The 20,627-nt window shown below is 41.3% G+C and overlaps 1 protein-coding gene across 1 annotated transcript in view; it reads left to right on the top strand.

Annotated features, from left to right (window-relative positions):
- Window positions 1–15,592, top strand: part of TRMT112 (tRNA methyltransferase activator subunit 11-2) — a 45,586-nt gene extending 29,994 nt beyond the window's left edge. Inside the window, exons 3-4 of the mRNA XM_069207156.1 lie at window positions 5,841–5,933; window positions 15,271–15,592. Of these exons, the coding sequence (XP_069063257.1) occupies window positions 5,841–5,933; window positions 15,271–15,372 (195 nt within the window). The 3' untranslated portion in view covers window positions 15,373–15,592. The remainder of the gene's footprint in view (window positions 1–5,840; window positions 5,934–15,270) is intronic.
- The last annotated feature ends 5,035 nt before the right edge of the window (window positions 15,593–20,627 follow it).

Below are 20,627 nucleotides of genomic sequence, written 5' to 3'. Positions count from 1 at the left end.
ACTAACCACCTTACCAGGGAGTTGGGAGATAAGTTCCCTTCTATCAACGATAATATCTGGCTGCGCAACGGTATATACATAAGATCCCTGGTGATTCCTATTGTTGGAAGCTCCATTATGCTTCCACCTTGTGTTAGCAAGTACTGGCTGATTATCTTCAATGCAGAGTATAGATGGATTATCTGGAGGCGGGGTAGAGCAGTCACTAAAGGAGAGGTATTGGTTTTCAGCCCTAAACCTCCCAAAACAATAATCCCACTCCCTCTTGTCTCCCCATTGAGCTGCTGGCATCTACAGCTGCTCTTCTGCATTAATTTCTCCTTCATAATTTCCATTAATAGTGACACCATGGTCTTTACTTCATCCACTTTCTGGAGGACAAGAGCTAAATCAATCCCCTTGCTCAGCGGATGCGGGCCATCTAGATGAGGGGGAAAGGAGGTCGAAATATTGGTATCAGTAGCAACTCCAGATAAAGGATATACAGTATAAGCGGAAGGATCTCCATCCTCTGCTAGTGGCTCAAACCGATTTGAACACAGAATATTAGGGACCACCCTAACAACTGGGCTTAGCGGAGGGGGAAAAGTCTGAGCCCTTGGGTAGAACATCCCTCTGACATACCGAAGTGCCCAAGGCACAACAAGATATTACAGGAAGAGAGTGCAAGGGATTTCCCCCAGAGGCATAAAGGGCCTCGCTCATAATAGTCTCAGCAGAAGGATTAATTATTTGTGTCTTCTTCCTCCTTGTAAAAATTTCAGGAATTTTCTCCTTCTTGGATACTCCACTGCTAGTAGTCAATGAACGAGGGTTACTCTTTAAAATAGCCTCAACCTCTTCAAATAGTAAGTCAATTGCTTGTAGGGGGTTCAAGTCTTTATTCGTTCCCGAACCTACTTGATTACTAGATCGCTTTTTAAAAAAAAATGTATGCCACTCAGAGGGGCAGGGACATCTGTAGCTTTCCGTTTCTCCATTCTAGGCAATAAGAAAGAAATAATATAATAGGTCCTAAAGCACCAGTTAGAGATCCTCAATACACTTACTTCTCACAAACAGGGGTGGGCCCTGCCCGGCCTGTCGGGCGAAGACTGGCCCGCCCAAGATTAATGAAGAGGAGCCTGGGGGATGTAGTCTCACCCTGGGCTAGTTTGTTGACAAGGGGCCTCTCACCTCACGTTCACCTCAGCGTCCCGTGCAGCGTGAGGGGCGCACTCCTTTTATGGCTAAAGATTAATGAAGAGGAGCCTGGGGGATGTAGTCCCACCCCGGGCTAGTTGTTGACAAGGGGCCTCTCACCTCACGTTCACCTCAGCGTCCCGCGCAGCGTGAGGGGCGCACTCCTCTTATGGCCCAAGATTAATGAAGAGGACCCTGGGGGTTGTAGTCCCACCCGGGGCTAGCTGTTGACAAGGGGCCTCTCACCTCAAGTATAAAGAAGCCGCACCACACGACCGGGAAACGGAACACTCCCCGATCGGCAAGTGGCCTAACCTGAACAGGGCAGGACAGCAACTGTGTCTGAAGAGAACAGCCCAAAACCGAGTACCGCTCAGCGTGGCTCCTGCTCCACAGGCCCAAATACACACAGCAATAAATGTCAACAAAACAAGATATTGAGGTAAGATAAAAGGGGACTTATCTCCGGCTGCGCAGCAGCAAAGAAAGAGGAAAGACTTTTGTTATGGTGACTCTTATAGTGAGGGGCTAGCCTGGGATTGGTCAGGTCGGACTACAAGTGTTCATGGGAGTTGTAGTTTTTTCATTTTCTGTAAACTCATTGGCTACTGTTTTGATTAACAGTAAAGAAAGAGAAGCATAATCCGAAGCCTCCGGTCCTGACATAGAATTAACGATGCTGCGACTTCAGCATACAAGAAGGTCACTGCCATCCTCTGAAAAATCTGGAGTCTGCCACGGACCTACGAGCAAAATAAATCATTTTTTGTCAATGCAGACGCAGACTTCAAGGGAACAACTGTAGGGGGCGCTGCGCAGGAAGAGGAATAGCAATGATCACTGCAGAATTCAAAAAGAAGGCTTCTTGACAAGAGCACTTCACATTTGGAGCACCTCCCTGCAGTAGCAGTACGAGGTTACAAATGGTAGCAATAAAGCAAGCAATCCACCTACACTGGGGAAGGGCGAAGCTCATGAGGCTGCATGTGTGACACGGCACAGTAGCACTTGCCTCTTTCGCCTTAGCTCAGCACTGCTCACAGTCCGTCCTTTCTCTCTAGTTTCTGCTGACCTGTGTGTTGTCACTGCAGGCGCGTGCTGTAGGAGGCGACGTCTGCAGCCAGACAGGTGTGCCAATCCTATGCATCTCAGTGCCATAGTTTCTCTGAACTAAGACATGCTAATCACCCCGGGGGGGATATAAACCAAAAGTAAATAGTAGGGAGTCCTAAATATGCCACAGAACCCCGACATTTAAAGAATGTTACAAGTTGTTTGTAAGTAGAGATGCTTCACACTCCGTCACTCACTTTATAAAAGTGCTGTGACCTTTAACCTTATTGATTTTCATAGCAATTGCCAAGTTAGTTCAGTGCCTGGAGTGCAGCAGGGACGTGGTGGGCAAAAAACACAGGTTACTCAAAGGTCTCAAGCTCACGCAAAGCTCACTGAACGTGCACTGAAAACATTTGTAGTACGAGCTGTCACCTTGAATATAGACCCTGCATGTGCAGTGTGTCAGATACTACTCACCAGGAGATACGTTTCACAGCAGTCTCGTACTTTCGCTGTGAAATGTCACTATCATACAGCAGTTTCTAGAGAAAAAGACAGAAGATGGGCTTTTTCCATGCAGCGGAATGTGAGTCTTTGGCTGGGCTAAGCTGGCATTTTTAGCACAAACAGATATTGATTATTCAACCAGTGTGAAGATCATTAAGGGGTGAGCACTGGTAAACTTCGGCATAAAGTAGTTGGTGCAGTTTATGCCGAACTCCGCGATCCAAGCAGAGTGGCAAAACGCCGTGAACTCCACGAGCGAAATTTACTGCCGAGCCCTACAAATAGCAAAGCGACTAGGATTGGGAGTATATTGTTTTTCATGGAGTCCAACTAGGAATCTCACAGCTACATATTCTGCTTTATACTTGCTGTGGATTGGTAGGGTGTCCAGAATAAAGGGTGAGTGTCGCACAGCCTGGAAATAGTTACGGTGCCGTCAACTATGGCTTTGTCCTCCTGAAGAATAAAAAAATAATGGATCTCAAGTGATTTATTTGAAAATGGCAGTCTTTGGTGTCTGGGTTAATTTAATTGAGCAAGTTCCATTTTGGAGTTCTAAAATCTGAAATTTACAAAAGGGCTTGTCTGATAATTTAGAGCTAAGAATTGTGAATGGGAGTGGCAGAATATACGCTATGTGGATGAGAAGCCAGCGTTAAACATCTGTTTTATTCTGGCTCATCTGAACTGTTATTCATAATCTGTTTTGTGGTAGAAAGGAACAGTTGTTAGCGATTTAGTATTGATTGCAGAGGTTGTTGATATCAAATGTAAAGTTGGGCTTTATTGGCCTTTGACTGATTTGTGATGTCACAGACAGGACAAAATTGTAGTAAATAAAATGGAAAGTAATTTGGGAGCTTTTGTTTCAGTTACAGAGAGAATAAAAATCATGAAGTAGCACGGGGTGAGGTGTGGACTATAATCCGAAATCAGTCTAGTCCATGGTACTATCAGGGACCACAATGGGACTAACAAGCAGCTGTGAGTTTGCTGTGCTCTAATCTGACATGTTGTGTGCTTTTTCACATACAATGAAAATTGAATGCTTGGTCTTCTAGTGGGTAATTGTTATTTTAATAGCATCAATGAGTCCTATGAGGAATAGCACGAATCCTTGTAATGGCTTCAGTGTTCCTATTGCTTTAGTTTATTGGGAAGGAGTGCTATGAATAATTGAGACCAATTTATCAAGATGTCTTTGGCTGTTGGGAAAGTACTTCCTGTTCACGTTATTCAGCAGGTACTCCATTTGGGTAATAGCAGTGCTACAAAAGAGTTCTTGTTTGTGTGTGTGAAGGTTTGTTTTACCACTAGCAGTTGAAATCCTATCTGAAAGAGCAGGTGTGTGTTTTTTTTTGTCCTGAATGCTTTACTGTCATTTTGTGTCAGTTTAAAAAAAAAAACCAAAAAAAAAAAACCTCCATAAGATTTTCCGGGTATTGCACCTATCATGCTTAGCGTCTTTCGGCCATGTTTCTTTCTTGTTTACATTCTCTTGTCTAGTTGAGATCAGAATCGTTTTTTTTTTTTCAAGTTGTTGGTGCACGATCGCAGAAAGAATTCTGAGTTGGGCACAGCACATGAACCAGTATTTTTTTGTTGCAATTTTAGTACCAAAGCTATGTGTTTGTGCTTTTGAGATTTAGAGGTAATTTTATCTTATTTTGAAGTCTGTGTAGTTTCATGCCTTGGCATTGAGAGAAGATGATGCACATGTGACTTTGATAAATAAGTATAAGTTTTGTTAGGATTCATTGCTGAAATTTTCCCTGAAGCAATGGGTGGTTTGTTTCTTGAATAACTTTTTAACCTGGGGCGTGAGGGGTGGTTCCAAATCAGAACGCCCAACTTGCTGACTTAGGGCATTTATTGCCTCTGGATAATCACCCATTCTCCTTTGCCATGAAAAGAGCATGGATACATTTTGGGTTTTTAACGGTTCAGACACGGGCAAATGCTGGGAACCTAAAAGAGAATGCTTCCTACCCCTTGATGACATCATAAATCCATTAATACGATTCATATTGCCTCGAAAGTAGAGTACCTAAAACGGTGCCTTCACATTTGATTACTTGAAACATGTTCTGAAGTGCTTATTTTGCTTTATTTAACCCTTGCTTTCACTACTTGATTGATTATTGTATAATTTTGAACGGAATGGAAATGTGTTGTTCACTTGATATTTTTTCTAACAAAGAATCTTTTGTGGTATAAAAACTTTTATCGGAATTGTTTCTAAAAGGTTGCGGGTAGGATGATGACTGACTTTGGGCCTATGAGTACTAGGGCCGTCGGGATCATGAAGAGCTATTTTTGGAAAAAGGTGGATGTTTTCACTTCCTCTGGACGGTGGTATGAGCCACTGAAGAGTGAGGAAAAATCGCAGTATGAGGAAGTCAGGGAAGTCTTGACAGTTGTCACAGGGATAGACCAACAATACAGGCCATGTGTTTGACTTTTAAATCCAGCTTTGGCAAGTGTTGAATGAGGCGTTGCTTTGTTTTGTGATGCATGGATGGGCAGAATCGTATTGAAGACTATTTGAATTTTGTACTCAGATTATGGGCAGTGAAAACCAGTAGGTCATTATTTCGGCTGTGAACATTTTCAGGAGGATAGCAAACTTTACTTATAGATGTTTTTTTTGTCAGCATTTTAGAAGCGTTATTTGATGTTCAAAGTTCTGTGTTTAGATTTGAGTTGTTTGGTAGTGTGAGCAAACCAAGGGAGATGCCGGTTTTATGGGAAGTGATATTGAGCAGGCAGTGGTGTATTATTTTTTTTTACCTTCGTGTAGTTAAATATTTTCTGTGGAAATGTGAACGGCGGTGCAAGATTTGCGGTACATTTAGACCATAATCAGTAGAAATACAGACATGGAGTAACAAGCAATTTAGAGAAGCAAGAGGCAGTTGCTGGCAACATTACTTGGTAAAGGCACCAGCTCTGGGTACCAAGATTGCAGTCCATAAACCAGTTAAGATATTTGATCATTCAGTGACAAAGGATCCTTACTGTGACATGCAACATTAACTTTTTTTCTAGTACCATGTCTCAGCTTTTCACTGTTACAATTCTGCTTCCCCCTACAGCTGGGCCACCTGTCAGATCTGCCTAGGGAACTGGTCGCAGACTATGAAAGTAACGAAGACTTCCTGCGGAAAGTTCATCACGTTCTCCTAGAGGTAATGTCAACAAATCAGCTGGCAGCTCTCCACCCCCTAGTGCATTTGTTAGTCTAGTCCAGTGGTCTTCAAAATGTTTAATGCACCCCTACCTTATATGAAGTCTTACCGCTACTTGTAATTATGTTGTACTGCTTGTCCATCTTCACAGGTCGTTGAGAATTCTGTTCCAGCAGGTAGGACAACAGATGGCTTGTCTAAAGAGAATGCTGTCACTTTAAACCTTTGGAGCCTTCTGTGTATGTTAACACCCACTCCCCATCCTTAGGTCTCCAACAAACATGCATAGTTAATCTTTTTTCTACCTATAGGGCAAGGCTCACTGACTTACTTCTCAACTCTTTTCCCCTCTGCTTACTGCTACACTTCCTTTGTGATTGCTCAGCTTATAAATGACATTTAGCTTTTTCCCTTACCTGCCTTTGATATACATGCCTTGTACACCATATTTCAAGCATAGCCAGGGTCTATCTCAAGGGGCACAGGATGAAAAAAAAAAAAAAAAAAGTTTCCCATTTGCGAGTTTGAAGGGATCCCCTAGAGAGAAGTCTGTTCCCCTTAAGGCTGCTTGCCTGATTCACAAAAGGGGAACCGTGCCCTTGGATCTGCTTCCTCTTTGCAAATCAGTTACCACCTCAACTCGGGGGTCAATAAGTAACGGTTTGTAAAAATTCAATTTTCCAGGTGTATGCCCTGTGATTTGGCAAAAATGCTTTATTCTTAAGGCGTACACTTCTTTAAATTGACATCTTATTGCATTATTTAAATCAAGGTTCAATTGTGTTTTGTCAATTGCTAATGTAACTAGGCCTTTATTTATTTGTTATTGTTTATTTCACCTTAAGAGCTGTTTTTGTCATCTGTGCCTCTTCTGATTTTGGATCTGTCTACTTTCCCAGTATCATCGGGGAAAGAGTCTGGCAGTGCTGCTAATCTGATATTTGCCATGTATTGTATTTAATCAATTTCTTTAAGGCTTTCAGAATCCGGTTACAGATTAAGATTCCTATACCCGCACCGGAACCATTGCTGTCTTCAGTTGCACTTTTGTTAGCCACTGATTTGGTACTAAGTGGAGCACAAGATTGATACCCATTGATTGCTCTTTTTTTGGATTCTATAGAGTAATTCCTGCCTCGGCGTTTGGGAGCAAGAAGGAATTATTGCAACAAAGACCTGCCAGCTGCAGCTGCTGGATCTTTGATTCGTGCCTTTTTAAATTCACAGATGGTCACACAAATCTGCTTTCCATCATAACACACAAGCCCATAATATGAATTCATTATTTGACAATGCAGCAGTAATTTCACCTTCAACAGATGAGGTATTATGGAATTGTAAAAGTCTGGTAGTTGCAGTTAGACTTTTTTTAGAATCGCCACCATATGTTGGACACTAGATTCTTATGTCACACACCTTTTAATGCCTTCAAGACTAAGCAGTAGTTGAATAGACATTTTTTTTTTATCGGGCCCAAAACTTTCATATCAAATGAAACATAAATCAATAGGTTCTTCAACAGCCACAAATTAACTTAGAAAATTATTGGGTGTGCATAAGGCTTACTTGAATCTCGTTGGGCATGTATCTCTGGTTGGAGGATCACTACTGTCCTTCCACCATTAGTGAGCAGACATCACTTTGGACAGATCCATACTTCCCATCATCTAGGAACAACCGCGTTGTAATCCTCCTTTCTTCTCCTTCATACAAAGTAGGTGCTTCTTGAAGCTGTTGAGCTAGTCTTGGGGAATGAAAGTACTGAGATTTTATTCCAGAAATTTTATTGGGCCTATAGCTATGGGGCTAGTATGCTTATAATAGAACTTAATGACTTGATCAAGCTTCTCGTTTTGGGGCCTTTCCATGTGTTGGCACAAACTCAAATTCTCGAGTCTATACAGATAAGGAACTGAATGGCTTTGGTATGTATCAGTCATAGTTTGGTTTTAATAAGGAAATTGTGCTGGTACGTTAATCTAAAGCTTAGACTGCGTAGAGTGTAATATAAGCACTATTAGTAACGGTGTCTTGTGCTCCAGTGTGAATTCTGTTCCCAGGATGTTAACAAGGTCTGAATCCATTTAGATGTTTTACTGATTTAAAATTCAGTTTCAAACTTCCCATGTGGCTAGCTTTTGTCTGATTTTTCACCAGTTTCCAATCTGCTATTTTCCATCAACCAAAGATGCACTCTCTTATCTGATCCTACTTACATAGATGCTTCAGTTTAAAGAAGCAATGATGGACTCCTCCGTATATCTGCGTTTCCATTTCCAAAAATAATTTTCTTCCTTAATCATGCAATGTAACAATATTCTGATCAGCCTTCAGTTGGATGGTTTCATAGGCTGTGAGGTCTTGAGGCCTCTTACAACAATTGTGTGTACCTAGTTCAATGCAGAAGATAATTTTACATCATCATGTGCCTTATCTTCAAGCATTCTCGTCAGACTGCACCATCCTCCCTAAGTGGTGCATCATTTGAAATGGGTTGATTAACCTGAAAAACCTGGGACTACCTATGTATACTCTTTGTTTTCCAAAGAAAACACCATGTGGCCAAAGTTGCAGGAACACGTCCCTGTAAAAGCTCTTTTTTTCAGGACTAGGTTATTTTTCATCCATAGAGGTTCGCAGAGGAGGAACAGAGGAATGTTTAAGTCCTGCGGTTTGTTCTATAGAACCAGACAACTATAGTATGAAAAAGAGAGAACACATCATGTGAACAAGAAATTGAGCCCGTAGGCAGGCAATGATGTGTGTTAAATATCTAATGAAGACCTTTATTTAGGACTTTTGGCCATTTCCCACACAAGGTCGCATGTTGCATCCCTTGACCCACTCTTCTGTAAACCTCTCAAACAGGGGGAGTTCTTTTAGACCTTACAATCCTTAGCTATTATTCACTAACATAGTGTGAAAACACAACAGAGCTTTTTTGGTTCTCCGTGAATACCCCCTACGAATGTAGAATTGTCTGGTTGATTTAACATCATTTCATTTTGTTAACCTATGACAAGCCCAAAAAGACAAAAGACTAGTGTTGACCCTTTTTGTCTGTATGTATAGATGAGATGTGCTGTCTGTGACCTTCAGAGCGAAGTTGGAAAGTCAGCTTAGCAGGACGACTTGGCAGGGCATAATTACTTTCATGGTCATTTTTTTCTGGAAAAAAACAAGCATTTGCAATGCAATGCAATGGGTCTCGTGTTTGCTCGAGTTAGAGCTATCAGCATTGCAAATTCCTAACTGGACTTACCTTGCCAATTAAATCGAAAATGAAAAGTAAAACAGTTGATATAAGCGAGCCGATTCAAAGTGCCATGACCGCCAGGAGCATGAGCGTGTAGAAGAGACAAAAAAGGAAACAAAGTTTGCTAAGTCAAACATATTAGCAAATGTGCTGTTATCCATGTAACAGGGTCGATGCCAAGGGGGTAACAAAACTGCCTCAAGGAGGGACAAACGTAAAGCACTCACCAGTGATAACAAAGGATTTTTGAAAGGCAAGCTCATAAATGAGTGAAAGTGATGGGTGTGCTGGTTAAAATCCCACATAGATACCAACACAACGGAAAATCGCTTTACCTAAAAATGGGAGTGTCCTGGAAATCCGGGACTCTTGGTCACCCAAGTCTTAGAGGTGCTGGTAATTTGGCCCCAGACCGGATGAGTCTGGGCACCAGTGTAGCTGACCTACCCGGGAAACGTCCTCGGTTGTGCACCGAGAGGGGCTTTTATGAGGTGCAAGGAGGATCAAAACAGTCACACTGACAGTAAACCCAGAAAGATAACTGAATGGGTTGCACACATGCTGAAAAGATCTGCTCCAAGTTCAAATCCTGGCAGGGCAGAGCCAGCTCTTTGTTTGATCCATCTGAGATCGAAGACACCAGTACCATCAACGCTGGTGATGAAGCGGGCAAAACAAAAAATTTGGTTTATACTTTTAGGGTAACCAGAATTTTAAGGCAAAAAACCTGGGTATTTCACAAAAATAGGACTAACAATTTTACTTCAACCAAGCGCACAGAATGACTGCGCTCATCAGCACAGAGTTACACAAGAGGCACTAAGAACATAAATAAAATGCAATTTTTAAAGCTAGTATAATGCCCTTTAATTAAATTGCTTTCTGGAAACACCTGCTAACTATCTCTTCTTTGAAAAACAAAAAAATTGCCTCCCACAGTTTTCAGGCGCCCTTCTCTAAAAACCGGACATGAGCTAAATTTCCCGAAATCTGCTGGGACAGCTGGTGACAAACCAGGAATGTCCAGGCAAATCCGGGACGTCTGGTCACCTTGCATTTTGTGCGGTAACAGTCAGTGGTGATTAGCATATGTGTGTTATATACACCAGCTGGTGTGCAGTGACCCCCCTATGGACCCCTTTGCTGCTGATCACTACAAGCCTGTATGCATTTGATTTGCACTTTTTCACAGCTGCATATAGCGCTTCATGCCCCTAATGAGGCGCCATAATGCTTGGAGTGGACGGATAGCATGCTAATCCACATGTTTTGAACCATGACTGGAAAGTGGAATTGTATTTATTGGATTGGAAACTTTTCCCAATATGTATCTGGAAGAACATTGATATTTGAATGGTAAAGCTGGATTTCCAGTGCCTGCTAAATTCGACAGTGTGCCCTGCAGATTAGGTTAGTGACGCACAGTGTTCCTAAGGCTGCCTTCCTGAGAGTGTCATGTGGATCTGCCTCAGAGTGCGGGGCTGTGCCGCAGAAGTGGGAAGCGGCGCCAGTGTGGCAGCAGGGGAGGCAGTACGCTAGCGTGGAAGATAGCAGTGCCAGTGCATGTGGGCAAGGATGTAGCTGGGGGGGTGTTTGAGGTGTCACACACCCCTCTAATAACTATATTTTCTGAAAAATAGTTGGGTACACAAAATCTTCTGTTTTCTCTAATTTGGTAACCCTGCCAATCTGCATTCCTCTCCCTTCCACTGCACCTTAAACCCCTCTTGTGCGCCTTCTTTATAGTATGATGTAATTATCATTACATGCCATTCTGATTGTTGAAAATCTGAACCTCGCACCCCCACCCCAATCTCACTGCAAGGTACATCCCTGATTCTGGAGGCAGTGCCAGTTTGTGATGGGAGGCAGCGCCAGTGTGGGTACCAGCACCAGGGTGTGATGGGAGGCAGCGCTAGGGTGGGTACCAGCATGTGATTGGAGGCAGTGCCTGTGTGGGTACTAGTGCCAGCGTGTGATGGAAGGCAGCGCCAGGGTGTGATGGGAGGTAGTACTAATGTGAGTGCCAGCACCGGGTGTGATGGGAGGCAGTGTCTGAGTGGGTACCAGCTCCTGGGTGGATACCAATGTGAGAGTAGCGGCAGCGCCTGTGTGGGTACCAGTGCCAGGGTGTGATGGGAGGCAGCGTCGGTGTAGGTACCAGCACCTGTGTGGGTGCCTGCGTGAGATGGGCGGCAACACCTGTGTGGGTACCAGCACCAGGATATTATGGGAGGCAGCGCTGTTGTGGGTACCAGCACCAGGGTGTGATGGGAGGCAGAGCCAGTGTGGGTGCCAGTGTGATGGGAGGCAGCACCAAGTTGTGATGAGAGGCAGTGCCTGCTTGTCTCCTTTCAGGCCATTCCAAGTGCCCAGCGTTGCCCATAGACATCACTTTGCACCATTGGAGTGTCTCAACCAGCCTTCATTTATTCCCTGAGTTCTGTGGCTTGCAGACCTATATTTACAATGAGGAAAATTAAAACTACAAGGGTTAGAATAAAATTGTAACATAAGACTGGGAGTGGACCATGTGCTGACACCTGACACAGAACCAGGAGGCCTCAAAACATGCTTACTGGGGAGCAAGTGAACTAGGAGTCGCTGGGCGCAGTTTTGCAGTTTCATTCCATAATCCCATACTCTAAATTAACCCATATTAAAAATATAACTTGATCGGAAATGAGGGGGGGTTGCTATTCATATGGTTTTTTAGCTCTGATCCTTTTGCCACCTCCTGCAGTCAGCCTTGGCTGCTCGCTGGTGTCACTTTTGAGAGACAAGTTTACAACAAGCATTTTTACCTCACATTTCAACAAAGAAATAATGAAGTTAGCAGAGCAGCCTGAGAAGATTTATGGCATCAATAAAGAAGATAAACAATGCCCAGTGTGCGATATCATGAGTGCTGGCAGGGAGGGGCCCGGGAGGGAGGGAGGGAGGGAGGGAGGGAGGGAGGGGGAGAGGGAGAGGGAGAGGGAGAGGGAGAGGGAGAGACTGAGACTCTGCGACTCTGCGATGCAAGGGCATATGGTGTTTGTTTAGTAAAATAAGCTTATTTTAGGAGCTGGTTATGAGGACAGCACTGAATAAACCAAAAGCAAAAATGTCAATGACATGGGAGGAGGTGGGAGGAACTGAATTCTGCAGTAAAATGCAGTCAGCTACCAGTCTAAAACATGCACAGTGAAAGGGGACCACTAAAGAAATGTAAAACAAAAGTCACAGCAACATATAAAAAAAACAAAGTGGAACAATACAGTAGTTGGTCACTCCTCTGAAACAGAAAAAGGAGGGAGAAAAAGGCAGAACTGACCACTAGCATGCAATAATTGTTAAAGGACATTACAACCAACAAATGAAATTGCTTCCTTCCACCGTATAAGTATACTTAAGTATTCACCAGTTTTAACACTTTCGCTCAACCTAAACATGAGTACTGGGTTTGATGGTTGGTGATGCACAAGTGATGGTGACCCTCAAATGCGTGGAAGGATACTGGAACATGGTCGGCAGCTGCATTGGTTTAAGTGAACTGTTTTTCTGTTCTTGCAACCCAGTGCAGGCAATTTTCAACTAGCTGTAAAGGAGGGACAGCAACAACTAAGAGTACAAGACCAACAAGGAAGATACTTTATGTTTGGATGGCTCTTCATAGCATATCTTTATTAGCACTCAAATGGATACCTCAGTATAATAATAGAACACTTTCTCACTATCCTGACCTAAACCAGACTTCTGCAGCAACAAAAGCTTAGCGGTGAACAGCAGTAAGCGGGTTACAGGATAAACCTGCCTGGCGTTTAATCTCCATTTAAAGTTCCATATGTAAGAAATGTAAGAATGTGATATGAGAACAAACTTTTAAAAAGCAATCAGTTCTTATCCAGTCAGTGTCTGTCTTTATTCCATATCTACATTGACAGTTGAAACTGTCAACAGCCACAGACAACACTTGTTTTGCGGTTCCTTTGCTTCCTCATGGCTGTTCGATTTAAAACACAAGAAATACATATCTTACAAATTACATTGGATAATCCAATTGGAATCACGCAACCCAAACATGAAGACTTATAAGGATGTTTTGTGAGAATTTGTTGCAACTGCAGGTAGAGAAATCCTTCTTAATATTTGAAAGAATCTTTTTGAAAAATAATTTCATTCCACAGGGCCCCACATACAACAATCATTGGATACTTCCAAAATGCAACCCCATGATACATGTAAAGTGAAAAAGAATAAACAAGAAAAAGAAAGAGACCAGAATGAAAGAAGAAATTGGTAAACACAGAAAAATACTGAAAACATATAGAAAAAATATCAATGCAACATACATATAAGTTGACATTATTGGACGACCTGATAATAAATATCTTCACTGTGTAACCAACCCTTGAGGTAAAAATAGAATACCACCCAATGTTGAACCAAAACAATAGAGGGGATGTCCCGAACACATCAAGTCTAACAATCGTTGTAATTGAATATACACTTTGTCTAAGCCCATTAAAGGAAACAAAATGTAATCTATACACCATCGTATTTGATTAAACGCATGGAATTGAAATTTTGACATCCTAAAATGGAACCTACTTTTCAACAAAACCAAAAGAAGAAATGATGACAAAACAAAGTATTCAACCTCGAAATTTATGACTCATCCAGATTCAAGGTGTGACCCCCCCCCCCAAAAAAAAAAAAACACCCATATGATCTCTTTTACCACGTATAGCTCCCTCACCTAACTGATCTACAAAGGGTCATATGTTGTTCATACAATAATGATCAAGTTTTGAAGACTATAATCATTAATTCCAAAACACTTTATTTTACTATAATTACCTACCTTGTATATTCACAAATGAACCTTCCAATCTCGCTACATCAAGCGTAATTCCAAATCCCCATTTATAGTATCTATAATATAACGTAGATAACAGAATGATATACCTCCAACTATTAACCTAAAAACTACTGATACATCTCGAAAAATACATACTTCAAAATGATCTTGATATCTTCGAATCCACCTAAAGATTTTCCACCAATGTTTCTTGCAAATCGTCAGTGAAAAGATATCTAAAAAAAAGAATCAAATTCAGAGAATTTCTTAGTGAACACCAATTAATCCCATTACACGCATCCCGTCATTCTTATCAATCTAAATGCACATACCTTGTAATATGCCAGATGTGCTACATGGGATGCGAAGAACCCCAGTTGCTACCATGTTCCTAGCACCAAACTAAACAATCTGCCAACCCCATGTTGAATGTGGGCCATGTGGAATTAAATTATTTTTAAACAGATTCTTTCAAATATTTAAAAGGAATTCTTATAATACATCCTTATACTTCTTCATGTTTAGGTTGATCGATTCCAGTTGGAATATCCAATGTAATTTGTAAGATATGACGTACATTTTTATTCTCATTTTGTCCTGTGTTTTAAATTTGACAGCCCAGAGGAAGCAACAGAATCGCGGAACACATGTTGGCTGTCGTCTGTTGCTGTTGACTGATTCACTTGGTGATGTAAATATGGAATAAATATAGACATTGACTGGATAAGAACTGATCACTTTTGGCAGTTTGTTCTTAGATCACATTGTTAGAAAGCTTAGTGGTGTTTAGGATGAAGAAATAATCTTTTCCATGGGTAAATTAGATAATCTTACTAACATGCGTCTTCCATAGTTCACATTTTTTTTTACTTTCTTCCTGACTTTATTGTACTACATTCTTTATGAAATTCACCTCTTATGAGCCTTTTTCCAGAATGTAGAATAAGCCTTGGCATGCTCTTTCTTAATTTAGCCAGCAGATAATCATTCTTTACTTAATTGTAGGTAGGTCACTGTTTGTAAACTGCACTTCCTGCTTAGTGCTCCTTAAATGAATGCTGTTTTAGAATAAAAGGAGAAAGTCGGGCAGAAACAGTGATGCTCTTGCTCTGGTGTGGAGGGAAAAGGGTTAGGCAAATAAATAGGAAGAACTTTGTAGTTTTCATTGCTTTAAATTGAGCTGCATGGTGTATGTCAGTATGGCCTAAACCTTTTTGTTCTTTTTCCTTGGGGCGTAGGTGGAGGTCATCGAGGGGACATTGAAATGCCCTGAATCTGGACGGGAGTTCCCAATCACCAAAGGTATTCCAAACATGCTGCTTAATGAAGATGAGAGCTGAGGGACGGAAGAATTTTCCCTTGGGTGTACAGGAGCATGGGCTATTGGTGACCCCTAATTGTGCAGTCATTCGTGGACTGGTCAAAGTCGGTGGCAGTTATGTAGCTGACATTGTTCTAAATATATGCCATTGTCTGCTGATCATTGCTATTTCTGTTGTGTTTATTTTGTAAAGGTTTATTTCTTTTTATAAATTAAAAAAGGTCATGAGTATGGTTTAATTCTTTTTCATTCCATACTAATTTCTGTCTGGAATCGTCAATCTTCATGAATTTCCTTCTGCCAAATAATCAATCCTGATGTGACTTATGTCATACTGGTCAGTGTAACCAATGCACTTCCAATTAAATTGTAATCATACCCAATTTTATATTTCAGATTCCCATGTGTGAATCACTCCAGTTACCAGGACTGGGACTCCTGGTAACTTAAATAGTATTACACAGCATTTACATTAATGCATTGCAATACTTCAGTGTTTATTTGGTAGCACATTCAGCTTCTTGTGAAATGCCCAAAAACACAGCGATTGAGGTAAATACTGCCTGAACACCAATCCTCTAAGAGACTCCCATAGCCCAGGTTTCTCTTGCACACCAGGTGTGTGAATTTCCATCAAGAGTGTTGCTCTCTGCAGGTGTTACCAGCAGCTAACTTGTGAATCATGTTGTCGAGAGAGGATTGTTCGTTCTTTAGTTACTTCTTGTATTCTAAATCGTATCCAGAGTCTTTGCTGGACCTGTGACTGTTTTTTTGGACCAGGGCAGCGGTTCCTAACCTTTTGAAACCTGGGGACCGCCACCTAATTATTACTGGAGGTATGGGATCCCGGCTCAAGCATTTTCAATGATTTGAGCCACAAAACAATACACAAAATATATAAACATGCATACATCAAACAAATATACAAACGACTATATATTTAATTTAGTTCTCAAATATAAAAAAAATATATTTTCATTTTAATGAAAAGGTTGGGGCTTTTCTAAATTCAACTGAGGCTATCCATCTTCCGTACAAAATTCTGTTTGATGCATGCCCACAAATCAAGGACACCGTCTTAATTATTAGCCCCCATTTCATATCCCTTTATACTTATGGTGCGTTTAACATTTGCAATTCTACCTTTTGCTTCTTTATTTATATACATTTTTTTTCAATCTGCTAACATTTAATTATTTTAACAGTCCTAGGCCCGCAGGGATCCCAAGACTACAGGTTTGGAATCGCTGTACTAGGGGTTAGCCCCATCTACGTATTTAACTGGACTAAACAACATTGACATTTCATTATGCACAGCTCTTTGCACAATAAGGATTAACCTTTCACTAGATTCTTTTTTAAATGTGGCTTAGACACAGTCTTGGTGGTTTGCCAGCCACATGCAGTCAAAAGAATCCTAAGCCAAAAATGCATGCACATAGAGGGGCTTTGGATCAGCCCTTTGCATCCATTAGTGTGTTCAACTGTCACTCAGAAGTTGCTCCCCCCGCCATAGCATGCAGCATGGGGTAGCTCATTTCAGTCTTTGCCTCTCTTGCACTGTGAGTGACCTAATTTTACCTGATAGCATGCATGCATCTCCTTACAAAAGAGTACACTTTAATGCCAGGCTTGGTGGTCAATGCTTTACTTTTCCCACTGCTATTTTATTTTCATTCTGTATCCTTCTTTATATTTTGTCCTGTTATAGTTATTATAGACAATGATATATTTTCTTTGTCACAATAAGAATCCTATTTCCTGGGTGTACAATAAAACTAAACTATTTCTAAACCAGTTCTAAGTACTTCTGCCTGCTAGAAAGCGCTCTCACTGTTCTGTTAAAATGGTAATGTCAAAAACATTGACCAAGCCAAAATGTATTGCATATGCACCCTAATAGCTTTGCCAATGCGCTTTTTTTCTGAGCTGGGGGGGAGGTTTCATGGCACCAAAGAAATGGAGCTTGAAACTGTCCCTTTGAGTGGGTTTAGTATTCATTAATACTGCCCAGTGCCTTCAAGCACAGATTCATCGCAGAACGTGTTCATTTACTGAATACTATATCAACGCGACAGATGTTATACATGAAATAGACAGAACATGAATACAGTTGTGGTTGAATGCTGATTACGGGAGTCACTGACTTTCAAGCAGCACATATCGCACAAAATGTCATCTATAACTGTGCACATGCTCAGGCAAGTAACCCTCTGCACGTCCGACTGCCAAATGAAAGGCAATGACTTCAGACATCTCAGCTCTTCAGAACGGAATTCCAGCTGATTGCCTGTGTATTTATAGCCAATATCAGACACCGACTTTATGAAAGGTCACACCATATTTATCGAAGTAAACCGGGAAGCCTCCAGAACGAACACCGCTGAACTGAGACCTGGAAATAACGACATTACCCACCTGAACAGTGCTCGTGATGTTGACCTCGGAAAGATGAAAATCTGAGTAGACCCTTTAGCCAGTTGAATGATCAGCTCACCTTTTATCTCGCCTTCCATTACGATTGAAATATAAAAAGTGCAGCCAGTTTGCAACTTAACTCTGTCCTGCTAAGCATCACTACTACTTGTCAATAGGACGTCATTTCATTTGTATATTAAAAATCGTTTGCATAGTAAAATAGTTTATTTTGTACAGTGGCTGCTAATGCTACCTTCGGTGTACACTAAATGCATCTGCAAAATAGGTGGTTGAGCGCGAACCCCAAAATGTAACGGAAATGCCATTTCCAACAGGTATTGATTGGTCAGTACAAGTTCGCTCCTCTTCTGCTGGTACCCGATTAACTAAATGCAGATAATGTATATTGAAGTATTTTTTTTAAAAGGGGGTACATCTGTGGTAGGTTTAGCAGCGTGTCTGTGTGAGCTAATGTAATTTTACTCACCACAAGTGCATAATATTTTCTTTTTTTGTTTGTTTTTTGTATTGCCTCATAATCTCCTTTGATTTCCTGCTCACCCCAAGTGTCTGTGTTGCACAACTGTAACTGCAACTGTTAACTGTAAACTATTAATTAGAAATGTGGAAAAACACAAACCTATCTTTTAGGTTATGTTCTGTGAACAAAAACAAACTGGGACCACTGCACAATTACACTTCAGTCTCAAGGCTGGCTAAGAGAAACTGAAGCTTGTCCATTGATGCGTTTAACAAAAGAACTTGGTTCTCAAACTTACATTTTTAATTCATATTCAGACAATAGATATGGCTGTTTAATTTTTTTAGTTTATGGAAATCCGATTCAATCATGGCTGTTCTCCAAGAAGCATGTTCCTCAAGGGGAAGTCCGGTAATCGCTAGAGATTGAACTTGGTCTAAGCACATCACTAATACCTGGCCAGTCGGGTAGTTATAAATTGTTGTTGGAATTGGGTTAGTTTTGCCACACAATGTAATCACACTATGCTTAAACTCAATTGAGATAATATTCCCTACCTCTTTTAGGTTATTTATCTGTTACAAGAATAACTTTCCAGTAAGCAACGTGAGGGAGCAATAAGAGTGGGAGGAGGACGAACTCGAGACATGCGATTATAAGAGTGCGTGTTAAAAAGTGGAGAAAAAAAAAGTACCTGCAGGAGTTTGCTGCCAGTGGAAGGACAATGGCTGCAGACAGGAAGCTGTACTTGGTCCATGCTCCTTGGCAGGGACTTACATTATGCCCTAGGAGGGTGGTGAGAGATGCTCTAAGCAATAAGAAGCAGGGAAATGAGTGACATGGGAGCCAACCAATGGTAAGTAATCAGTGGCTTCAAGCACGTTTTAAGCTTCTTTTTTTTTTTTAGTTTGTTTTACAACAGATTTTGGAAGTGATGTGCAGGTAAAATCAGAAAATACCTATCATACCTGCTTCCGAAGGTGAGACCTATGTGCTTTGCCAGGACTGTGTTTTATCACAGGAGTTTGGGCTAGAGGTAGCATACTAAACATGTACGTGCAAAAGTGTGAAGACTGATAAAGAACCAATGCGCACACAATTTCATTTCCAGACAAGTCTGACCTGGTCTTTCATTCTTCTTGAAGTCTAATTGCATAATGATAACACCTGTCATTTAGATCCTTTACAAGTGGAATATGAAGCACTATAAATTAAAAATATTTTTTATTCACTTTTTCAGTTCCTTGTGTTCTACCCAGTACTTAAGTGTTCACAGATTGATACATATATCACAATTCAGTCAGTCAAGCTTTATTTCAACAATGCCACAAATTCACATAGACAGTAAGAATCACAGTTCAGTATAAAACATGTTCAGATTACAAACATGTTCATTATAAGACTATCTAAAAACGTATAATGCATATCGTAAAACCTTTATAAAATTATACATAGGTTATAACCATCTAAAAAAATTGATTAGCCCGATGGCCGGCATGAACGGTAGAGTCTATAAGCATTGGTGTTACCTTTGGTCTCTTGGGAGAAACAAAGTTTTTGTCAAACTCCAAATTGACATCAGATAACTGGAGAGTACAAGGCCATTGATTGGCTAGAGTCAGATTTCATGATTCTCAGGGCCTGCACAAAGATCGTACCCAGGACTTTCTACTGCTCTGGTAGGCAGAGTATAAATAAAAAACACGCTCAGGCTTTTTTTTCTGGGATAGCCACAGGAGGGACACACAAAGTCCTCTACTCTGGAGCCACATGCCCAGTTGGATGTGAAAGAATGGATGGGCAAGGTCCCATAGCGGAATTGCAGTAGCCTCCTGGCTGTAGCAGATTCCATCTCGTCTCTAAGAAATGTGTCCTTCATTGTCAGGCATTGATTAGGGATCCGAGCTTTGTCTGAGACTGTAACGAATTGTCTGTGGTGCCACGTACCTGGACTTAATGAGCATCGTAGGAATTGCACAATCCTCCGAATGGTTCCAGAGACTCTCGCCCCCAGTCTTAGTGAGGGTTGCTTTGACATAGCCAGGGTATGTTGCATGGGCCAGAAATATGCTATATTTCTTCTTCTAAGCCTTGACTATAACAGCACAGTTCATGGGTGGCCCACATTCTTTCCCAATAAAGGATCTGTCTTAGTCCTATCTTCTCAGAAATGGGTCTGAGCCCAAGGTCCAGCTTGAGGGAGAGTACTAATTGGCAACCCTGTCAACTGGTGCATAAATCCCCCGCTAATAATAGTGAATTTACATACCTATGTCCCCATAGGTCTGCATCATATAAAGCTGTACCTAGGGCCTGGTGATTGTAGCTGTGAATGGCCGATGAGATAGGATGAAACTGAGAGCCTTGGGACATTG

This window comes from Pleurodeles waltl, chromosome 9 (assembly GCF_031143425.1).
Source record: "Pleurodeles waltl isolate 20211129_DDA chromosome 9, aPleWal1.hap1.20221129, whole genome shotgun sequence".
Lineage (NCBI taxonomy): Eukaryota > Metazoa > Chordata > Amphibia > Caudata > Salamandridae > Pleurodeles > Pleurodeles waltl.
Note: the sequence above shows the minus strand (reverse complement) of the source record. Positions and strands in the feature narration are given on the sequence as shown.